The 11,345-nt window shown below is 36.3% G+C and overlaps 1 protein-coding gene across 1 annotated transcript; it reads right to left on the bottom strand.

Moving 5' to 3' along the window:
* Positions 1-534: 534 nt before the first annotated feature.
* LOC149035482 (uncharacterized) lies at positions 535-2,422 on the bottom strand. The gene is made up of 4 exons (XM_089191296.1): positions 2,350-2,422; positions 1,696-1,967; positions 1,246-1,360; positions 535-617 (listed from the first exon to the last, which is right to left on the bottom strand). Exons 1-4 carry the CDS (start codon positions 2,420-2,422, stop codon positions 535-537), a joined length of 543 nt encoding a protein of 180 aa, XP_089047422.1.
* Between the last annotated feature and the right edge of the window lie 8,923 nt (positions 2,423-11,345).

Here is an 11,345-nt window from a genome sequence, read left to right as displayed (position 1 = left end):
TTCGATCACTTCCTTGTTACAGTTGTGCTGTAAAGAGGAGTTGCTGCCAATCAACTTTTGGAGGGTGGTCTGAAATACAGGAGCAATTCAATGTTGCATTTTCTCTGAATTGATGGATATTTGCTGTCTAGGTCCTGTCGTGTATCTTCATCTATTGATTCCTTACTCATTTGTTTCACTGTAGACTGAATTGACCTTAACATATACGACATGGTGTTGTTAATACTGAGGTAATATTTTTTTTCTAACACGGACCTGGCGCGGTTGATCGGTACATGACATGTCTATCTAGTTATAGGAAATTTTGCTGAGTTTTCATTTGCACCCCAATCAAGAGTCATTGAAATGAGAATCATTTATGAAGTGAACGAAGGATGATAAACGTTAATATTCTTTAAAGAAATTCGGATCTCTTTTTATATACAACAAAAACAAATTGTCGGTTCGGTTGCGTCACGATTAAAGTAATCTAATCCCCCTCTCCCCCCACATAAGATTCTGTAATATTTCTGTGATCTGTTCCTTATTGGCAAGTTAATCGGCACTAAATGTTCTACAGTCCTCCAAGAATCCTCCTCGACCTATCTTGTGTAGCCCACGAATACATTCGTTGATGTCTGAACAAAAAAATACACAAATAAATAAAAACAAAATTATCGTACAAAAAAAACATAGAAGCACCAACAACTGTAAAAACAACAATAATTGTGTAGGCCTCCTTTACATACTGTTCTTAATAGGGTAAACGTAGTTTTTGTTTTCTCATGACCACTATACATAATTTTTGCTTTTTACAGACTGAAAAAAATGTACTCAAAATGAATCGATCAACAGCCACCTTGTAAGTCACAAGCAGTACTGATGAGCCGCGAAATAGTAATATATTCTCTCATTTTTAATCTGGAAAGTTTTGTTCCACTTTTGCTCGTGGTTCGTGTACTTTACTATTGTTTCTGTCCACTTTCAGTGCAGCTCAGAAGAAGATATGTGAAGACGAATAAGGATAAGGGAGATGACGAAAAGAAAAGACAAAAAAACAAAAACTCGCCATTGAGTTGTGTTGGTGAAGAAACTGCGACAAAGGCCTGTTGTCCGTCGGTTCTTACTGACTATTAAGAGAGCTTTAAGCTACATGAGGGTAGAAGGAGCTCTTCATTCTTCGAGACCCAATTAACAAGCAACGCGGTAAAGATTTTTCTTTTTGTTAAACTGAAAGCCTCAAGCTAACATTAGAGTTGTGTTTACCTCTTTCGCAAATCAGACCCTCAAATCCAGCGGTACAAAGACACCGATAACCTTTCTTAGTAAATCCGCTTTGACAAGTAGCATTCTTCTTACAAGGATTTTGAACACAATTGCTCTGACAGAAAAAAAACAACCCGCTGTCATTGTCATTATCATCATTATAATCATTTTCAACATCCAGTACTCAACTGCACCGCTAATATAATCAATATCGCCATCGTTATCCTTGTCATCATAGTTGTCCTTCTATTTCTATATTTCTCCAATAACTTTGAAATGCTTTGTTTTTGAAGAGATTTTGGTGAAGAGCACAGACACAATGTTACCGCTATTGTCTTGAAAGAGTGAAAACAACTCAAGTTCGTAATTTAAGGTGAACATGAGACTAAGAGTTTTGAAAAGAAAAACAAAATAAACCAATATGAATCTTAAATTGAAAGTTATATTTACCTCAGCTGCGTGATAAGAGTACATCTCTTCGTCTATCAACTTTTCTTCGTGTCCTTCATGAGTAGCATTTTTCAGTTCACATTTATAGTTTCCATCTCCCCGTGTATAAAGATTAATGCTGACGCAGTCGGGCTCCATGTAACACAAGTTTTCACAGAACCTAGAAACTGTTATTTCTACGGTGCGAACTATGTGGTTTACAAGGCGTTTCCCTTCAAATGCTTTCTCAGGCCCAAACTCCAAATTACGACACTGGTCTGCGACGCAGACGTCTTTGAAATGGAAATAATAAATACATTAAACGTAACATTATTGCTTTTGATGATATGCAAGAATGACGGAAAATGTGGTAAGTGACATTTCATTATCAATTGTGTTAGACTTGAATTTTTTTTCTTCATCTAGTTTATTTCTATCTTGTAGAAAGTGTTTAAAAGGAAAGGGATATACAAACCCTCGACAGTGCCTCGGGTTTGCATAACTTTCTCCCAAGTCTCCCAAAATTTAACATTTCTCCAGTAAATATACGTGGATGAAGCTAATTTTCTGACCTAATGACGAATTCTCTTAATTTGAATATAACGTTTCTCCAAAAGTAACGATAACTCAAACCAAAGAAAACACGAATTGAATATGAGTCATGCTGAAACTAACCTTGTGACCTGACAGCCATGGGTATCATAAAGCAGAGCTCCAATAAAAGAAGGGAGACAGAAACAGAATACATGATACGGAGCACGGTTAGAAAAGACCTGGCCCTTAAAACGTATGCCTGAAACAGTAGAAACTTGGCTGTCGCCGCTTAAACCATTGGCTGTCAAACTATTTCGTATGTCAACTGTTCTTTCTTAGTTTATACACGTAAAAATATTTGGTTAGAATGCTGCTCGGTTCAGCAATAGTTTGCCTGTCAATTGCCATAATAAAGTTTTGTCACATTATTAACGAGACGTAGTCGAGTGTTTCTCCCCAGTTCTTGAGTACTTAAGCCGCTTCCTAAGTGTTTTACAACAGAACAGAGCACAGTCAAGGCAGTAAAGAATCCGTTTTATTCCCCACGCATTACAATCAGTCAAAACAAAGTTTATGTCAAAAGCGAATAACACTGTCGTCAGCAAGCTCTCTAATCTCATTAAGCACGTGACAATAAGCCAATCAGAATTCTTTTTTCGAATGGTTCAAATAATTTGATTAGCTAACTAGTGGAGCAAGCGACTTGGTCGCTTGCTCCACTAGTTAACCGCAAATTAATTCAGCCGTTGGGCGTAGAACTGATAGATGTTAACCGTCAGTCGTAAATAAAGTTAACTGTAAAAGTTCGATTTTTTAGACTTGGTGGAAAGAAATTAAGTGGTAGTTTTAACAAAGCCAAAATTTTTACCGTTAGTTATAAAAGCCATTACCCCACTGAGACCTACTAGTAAACAAAGTTATACCTTATCGCGGAAATTAAAAAAATCTTACCCGAAAAACAATTGTTCCCGAGTTATAAAATGGAAATCAAAGGGATATTGGAAGACGTTATCGATGATTTACGGGAGGAACTATGGCGGTCATCTGTTAAGAGTGTGAACTCCAGGCATATAATATTGGAGTCAATTTCCAGTTCTTACTCTTACATGTACAGCATTTCCATCCACCCGTGCGACGAACTGTTTGATATTCTGCTGAACGTGTTTTGGCCGGCTTGTTATAAATGTACACAAAAATATCTTAAACGACTTTGAATATATGAAAATCATTATTGTGTAGTTACGGTAAAGGAAAACTATTCCTCGTGTTGCCACATGCGCCTAAATTAAATATAGAACCAGGTACAGATTTAACTGGCCCTTCTCTATCTTTTGATGCAATCGACACCAACTTGATTTGCTCAACTACATTGGACGTTCAACGTCTATGCCACTGCATAGAAAATATTGATGCAATTTCGAGGAAAACAAGCGGCTGCTTTAATTTTGGCATGAACCTACCCGCTCTGTTTGTTAACCAGCATCGCTACGTTCGAAGGTAAAAAAGAAATTGAATGCTTTTAAAGACCGTTCAGGCATTTGCATATTGAGAGGCGATTTTGTTTTTCGCCTTCTGCGGACTGCACAGTACAATCAATAAACATGGTATTCTAGAGCTTTTAATCTGAGGCAAGTTAAGGAAAGTTGAAAGAATTCCTTATAAGAGGCCCAGGGTCTCAATGGGGCTAATTGTTAAAAGAAAAACGGCAAAACAAATTAACCGTCAGACGAAAATACTGACAAATTTTAACCATAAGTGTTATAAAAAATAAAAAAAAAGAAATTAGCCGTTAACATCTTTTAATCGCAACGGAACAAAATTAACTGATAGCCGTAAAATAACATAAATGAGAAAGATCGATTGAGGACAATGAGAATTATGGTAAAATATCATAGCTTATTTTAAGAAAATACGAGAATAAGAAAGGATTGAACAAATTGAAACAAGGTCGAGAATATTGATGAAAAACAACATTTAGCAGACAGTGCAAACAAAGTTTTGTTCAAAACAGGGGTCCCAATAAAGTGCTTGGAAATGCGACCTATAAATACTTTTTCTCAACGCATACTGCTATGGAGATTTTCCGGTGAAATTTTTGTACAATGTGACTGATGTAAGATTGCAGAAACTGGTTGAAATTTACTTTACATACGAACAACTGATTGTATCAAGATAAAAAGTGGTTTTATGTACAAAATATCTAAGCGATTGGAGATAAATTGAGACATAGCTTGAATACAATAAATCTTCGTCATGACGTTTTGGGAAGAACGGCAGATGGAAAAACTTTGGGCGTGCTTTTGGTTTTCGTTTCTACTTGTAGAAAGGCCCGCCTCATCTAGGGCGGAAAGGATCTAGAAGTATTAAGGGAACAAGGAAAATCTAAGAAAAACTTGAATAAAACAAAGGATGTGATAAAACACTTACCTGGAGAACAGTTAGCTGTTGTGAAAATAAAAGGCAAGAGAATGGAGATGAGATAGCGCTTGAAACTAGCAGACATGATGGATAGGTAAGGCACTTGGTGAAGTTTAGCTTTGCATGCGCTTTAAGTTACCCATTTAAGTCTCTCTCAAGTTGTATGAGCTGCAGTTACTCGAATCTGTTTTCATTTAACAACGAAACGTTGTGCAATTTAGTGGTACAATAGACTTCCAGTTTCCAACTGTCTGAGAGAACTCGGGGTTCATTGGCTCTGAATTAGGTTCTGGCCAATTGTAGCGGCCTGTTAAAGAGATGGTTTCTTCGTTTTCGTTTACTTAATCGTGAAGGGACTGAAAACGAAAACAGAACAGAACCTTGGCGATATGGGTTTCTAATTAAATTGCAGAGGTTTCCTCCCTCGTAAAAATTTGAAAATTCAAATGCATTCTAACGACTTCCATCTGATATTCATTATGGTGGGTAGATGAAATTGTTACATGGTGCTTCATGTCCTAACTTGATGATGGTACAAATCCGCGTTTTAGTCGACAAAAGTACTCTCAAATGCTTCTTAACGCTTTGGAAAGAAGCCGTGAGGTAAATTTAAAGATAGGCTTAAATTTGCCGTTCAGATATTTGAAAAGAATGTTTAATTATAGGGAAATCCCTTAACTTATCATCTTCATCTTTTCATGAATTCAGTTTTCAATGCACTTTCTTACTCATCAACCTGCATTGGTGCAAGTCCAATGTTGGAACGTAATTGTATACACTATTTCCTCGAATAAGTGCCCGGGCGTTATTTAAAATTTATTAATATACTGACAATACAAGCAGGTTTCTTTTTGCATCCCCTCTAATTTGTTTGAGAAAGTGAAGTGGGAGGGGGCACTTATTGGAGGGTGCGTGTATTTATCATTTTGGCCTTAGTGGTGGGCCACTATTTGGGGGAGGGCGCCTATGGGTGGTTATTAGAGGAATTAGAGTATTTGTTTCTCTAACAACCATGTTTGTCTCCAAAGATTAGGACAGAAAAATAGTTGTAGGGTAAGCAGTCATTAAGAACACACTACATTTCTGATATCATTCTAGCTTTTACCCTAAATCTTTGATGTCTTGAAAGTATTAAGAACACCCTGTTTCTTCCCGAAAGTCTCTCGTCGCAAAAACAAAACAAACAAATAAAACAAAACAAAGAGGAAGACGTAGATATGCAGTTAAGGTGGCTCGAAACAGTTTTTTTTTTTTTGCCTATTTAGTGTATTTAGGACCAAAACAACTTAAGTTAGGCTCAGCGGATCATCATCAAATTTCAAGTTAATAACGCCCCATCTATTAGTTGTAGAAGTATCGTCGTCAGCGTTGCCATAGCAACACGAAGGGCTTTTAGAGAAAGGCCCACGAACAGACAAATGTTCAATTTTCTCGAAAATTCCACGGTAAATTGTTTAAATTTTGCATACAGTCTTATAATTATGCATTCAACCTGAGAGCCAGCTTAAATAAAATTCTGTCAGAAATCTTTTTGTGAAAATCCCCCCGTTTTGGAATTCATTCTCAATTTTTTCTCTGTTGACAGAATTTTTTAAAAATCGCTCTCAAGACATTGCGGGTGAAGCGAAGACAACATGCCAAAAGTGAAAAAAAGTTACCGAGCAAAAGCGGGAAAAAATGCCGCCGAGAGTTTCACATTTCTAAACATTTTGACACGACAAGGTAGGCAACTGTGCATGTTCAGAGGCTTTACACGAGAGAGAACACGCAAGACGCACGTGACATTCTATTTTCGCATTTTGTTGTTTAATTCACTTTGTCGGTTATCCTCTACAGATAGTACAGCTTTATTTTGGCTAGAAACTGTTACCTTTGGGATGAATGGTGTTTGTTAATGACTGCCGTGTCATTTGCCTTCAAAATGATGAATATTTGAACATATTAAATTTACAACTTTTGCCAATTTTAACACCCTACCTTTATCAGAAATAAGCTAAGTAATTAAAGTCTCTCGAGAGGACAGTCATCAATATTTTTTTTGAGAACAGGACGTCAGTAGCAGCTAAAGGGAAAAAAAAGCCAACAATGAAACAAAAATGAAATAATCAAAAAGAAAAGAAAAGGAAAAAAAATTCGTCCACGGTGGTCGTGATCTAAGAAAGAACTCTACAAGATATGAATCGAAAGCGCACGTTTAAGAAGTTTAAATTCAATACTGAACAGCGTAGGACTCTTCCGGCTAAGCTATGGGTTACGAATCCCGTGTTAAAATGCATTCTTCTATGGGAGTTTTGCCTCATATACTCGGCTCTTGGATCACAAGGTAAGTTTTAGTATAACTCTTCGTAGGTTCCACACATCACTATTGATAAACCCACATTTTATTTTGAGTCGTTACTAACCCATAAAGATAGTATTTTCACAATTTGAAATTTGTCACATGTTTGAAAAGTTTGTTCGGATCTCAATCCGGAATCATCTGCGAATTGTCGTATTCATTTGGTTCTTTTTTATCGCTATTATCTTTTTTCTTTGGTTCTTCTCCGATGAAATTTATCTAACATTATATTCACTGGTATAAATAGAAACGATGTAAAACCACGTTGACATCGTCTTCTGATACATAGTCGCGTTTGGCATTTTCACAGCCAATGAAAGGCCGTAGTAGTATATCAAAAGGACCGCAAAGCAGACTAAGTCTCTTGAGGAAAAAAGAGAGGGCTTGAATTGGCCAAGTTTTAAATAAAAAAAGGACGAAATTACAAATATAATCACAATCGCTTCGAGTTTTGAATAATTGATGTCTGGGCGCCAAGATGTTTGAGCATAGACTGTGTATTTTAGAAACAAGAGAATTAAGAATTAAAAGAATTAAGGCTGAGAAAATGAAGTGATGAAAAACCTAGCCTTGTTATAATTAGAAGTGATATATGTCCGTTTTAATGACAAACTTTCCTGTGAATTTATCGCCTCTAATGCGGAGTCTTTTACAAATTATTTGGTGAAAATTAAGGAAAATAAATTTTCTAAACAAGCAGTTTTTAGCACCAAACTTTGCTATGTTAGATGGTAATTCAAAACAAATTTCATCCACCCAAGTGTTTTGCAGATGTTTCGGCCGCAAGTTTTGAGTTTCTCAATCTCTTTTTATAAGCAATAACAATAAGTTTGGATTCCTTTTATTATATATATATATCTTATTAGACGTTTTTGTGTGTAGTATCGGTTAGTGTTTTTATAAGGTCTGCCGTAATACTCAGCGATGCTACACACCAAAACGTGTAATAAGTTATCTATTATCCAACTGCTATTTTTCCTTTCTGCTAATTCTTTCTGCTCGTTTCTCACAATGCGGTAAAATCAAAGCGAATAGACAAGCGTAGCGCGCGCAGCCAACAGGTCTTTTCAACAATACAGAAATTAATGACCAACTGTCCAAAGCGTACAATATCGCAAGATATTTGTACTCTATTTGCACGTTATTTGCACTCCTCTTTGTGCAGTTTGATAATAAGCACAGATATTGAACGTCAGAAAGCACCTCAGCTATATAAACTGTCACACAAAATTGTTGAATTGTCGAATGCAAAATTCACAATTTTTGTTTAAAATTCAAATTAAGTGAAAATTTCACTATTTGCAAGGGAAGATCGCCTCGTCATGAACGCAATAAAATTACCACAGACCATCACTTCTGTGCTTAATCGCTATCCAGTAGACAAGTGTTAACAAAATGTATTGCACTATCCACCGGATAGCTATATCTAGTGAATAATGTTATCGAACTGGGTCAAGTGAGCAAATGATGAACTTAACACAGATCTACACATGAGTCCACACATTTCATGTCTTTCCATTGTCTTATCGAAAGTTTCTAGAAAGTTCGAAAAAAATATCAGACTTTGTGCCTTGTCAGCTGGTTGTCAGTAACTTTGCTTAAGATCATACGACATAATGAGAACAAGAATTCAGTAATTTTACAAAGAATCATAGGATATGGCCAGAACGATAGGTGGCCGCTGATATTTCATTGATGCTCACATCCTCTAAAACGAGATCACTCACCCCAAGTGCTTTCACTGGACTATTACAAGTACTTATTTCCATTCTTTAAAAACACGTTTGCATTATTAATCCCTTGGATATTGTTCGTCGCCCTTCGAACAACCGAAACCTGATTTATTGTTCGCATAACCATTACTATTGAAAAAATACTAGCTTTGAAGCTGTAATTTTGATTAACATTCAATATTTACAAAGAGTACTTACATTCGATATTTACATTTGAGATTCAAACTCTTCATACAACATTCAAATTCGAGATTTACAATCAGGATTGTATGTGCAGAATTTTTATCGGAGACTTGCATTGGGAATTTTACGTTGACTTAAATTCGCGAGTGTTGTGAAGCGTTAAAGAAGAGTCAAAGCAAGTCTTGTAAAATTCTCTCAGTTTTTTCCAATTCCAGTTGATGTATATCCCTGGTATATGCATATGGAAATTAGCGATGGATCTCTGCTCCTTAATAACCTAGGGGAGTATTGCGAGTTTAATGAGTTTCTCCACATTGCTCGTTCAGTCAAGCATTACAAAGCAAATCGCCCTAATGGATTGATAACTTTACCTCCCAACTGAAATCTTGTCGCATCATTTATCATATCAGTTGTCTAGAAGCAGAATCCTATTGTAATAATTTTCATAACAGACTCTTCTGCTTGAAGTTGCTCTCCCTGTTACAATTTATCTGAGTTTAGCACGGACGGGTTATGTAATTATTTAGGAATTTGGAAACACTAGTAATCACTCTAAGAAAAATAGCGGCATTCTAAGCATTAAAAAAGGTGTCGTGGGGACATGAAAGGCGCCTAAGACAACCGCATGAACTGCAGGGACCGCATAGATTTGAGTGCTCTATTTTCTCTACAACATTAGTTCCTACTATACGTTGTGTTTATTATTTGAGACGTTCCTGACGTGGAAAATTATGATTTTATTAAGTCGTACCTATTAATAGATCGAAAACATGCAAAACCTCTTGCAAACATTGCAAATCATTAGCGAATTTCTCTAGACGCGTTCGGTGCCCTTTATTCTGTTCATATCTCCCTTCCTTTAACTTGCTCTGCTTTAAAAAATGGATTCCATGTTGCCGTGCATCTTTTCAATAACAAATCATAGCATGCACTACACGAGGTGCAACTGAGTGAATCACTGATGTTTCATTAAATCTACTATTGAACGGACCCACGGCGACATTGAATCTATTTGTTCTATGTAATAAAGAAGCAAAATGGTCGGTGGTGACGCTATCTATTCGCCTGTCCTCCAATAGATCACAAGTAAGAAGTAATCAAATATATTTGGTAAGCTTCTTCAAGAATAGTGTGACTTGCAAAATAGTCACCATCTGCTTAATATCATGTTTGACTGACCCACTTACTAGGAACCAACACCTTCATGCAACGAGACAAAGAGGCAAGATACAGTCTGTTTTCTATGAACAAGTTCCATTATTTGAATGTGCCCAGAGTTGGAATATTTTTGGTGTACAACGACTTTGAATGTGCCTTTAAATGCCTTCAACATCCTTCATGTTTCTCTGTGAACCTTGCTACTAAAGGGAAACTATGGTGCGAGTTACTGTCATCTGATAAGTACAGCGACCCCAAGGAATTCAGACAAGACAAAAGTTGGCATTACTTTTACATTGTGGTAAGAATTGGTTTCCCTCTCGTTTGATATCAGCCGACATTTTAATGGAGAAATGCCATGTATAAAGCAAAATAGTTCAGAAGAAGTGAAATGATAGCTTCTCTGATGTGTAATTACATGATCATTTCTTCCAGACATTTCCTTGCTTCTAGATAGAACTGTTGTCCAAGTATAATTTTTTTTTCGGTTTTTTTCCTCTTATTCATAATTCGTTTGCAATTTTAATTGATCATTTATTTAACTATTTATCCAATGCTTAGCTAATGATTTATTCACTTACTTTTCTTATTTACCCTCGTCAACTGTGGCTTACCTGTTCAGAAATAGGGCTTTTTGAAACTAATACTCATTGCATTACTGTGTCATAAAAAATATCGCAAGAACAATATAGGTGTTCCCTTAATTATACGTACTTCGCACAGTGTATGGAGCTCACTGTGTTATACTTTCGATGATTCTTTAATTTTTTACCTTTGTTTCGCGAGAACACTTCAACTGAAAATCATTGCAAGAACAAAGACCCCTATCAAAATGATGGTACCCACACAGCTAACTGTTCTCTGTATCCTGCTGCATTTGTGGGTTTGAGGAACTCAACAGGTAATCGTTAAACCTTTTTGTCGATTTCTTGAGACCTTCGATTCAGCAGAAAAAACAAAGGTCTTATGGACAAGGGCTCCTTTAAAGGTGTTTCTGTGTCACTTACACTATCACTCTGACCAAGTAAAAATAAACAAGAAAATTAACTTATTGAAATAGATATTGAAAGGTGAACTTGTCGATATAATGCGGGCTGCAGGCTGACTCACGAATTCATCTCTTTGAATGCTCTTTGTTGCTGTTATTTTTGCTTTAATTCGTTTCGTTGCTTATTCTGTTCTTATTTGTTTGTTTGTTTGTTTTTTATTTTTGTTCGGTTTTTTGCCTGTTTTGCGTTTTCAGACATTGATGAGTGTGTCGAAGGTTCACACAACTGCAGTCCTAATGCCTTTTGCAACAAAACCAA

Source organism: Pocillopora damicornis, chromosome 13 (genome assembly GCF_964200805.1).
Source record: "Pocillopora damicornis chromosome 13, jaPocDami1.2, whole genome shotgun sequence".
Taxonomy (NCBI): Eukaryota; Metazoa; Cnidaria; class Anthozoa; order Scleractinia; family Pocilloporidae; genus Pocillopora; species Pocillopora damicornis.
The sequence above is the reverse complement of the archived record's forward strand: the minus strand, read 5'-3'. Positions and strand labels throughout refer to the sequence as shown.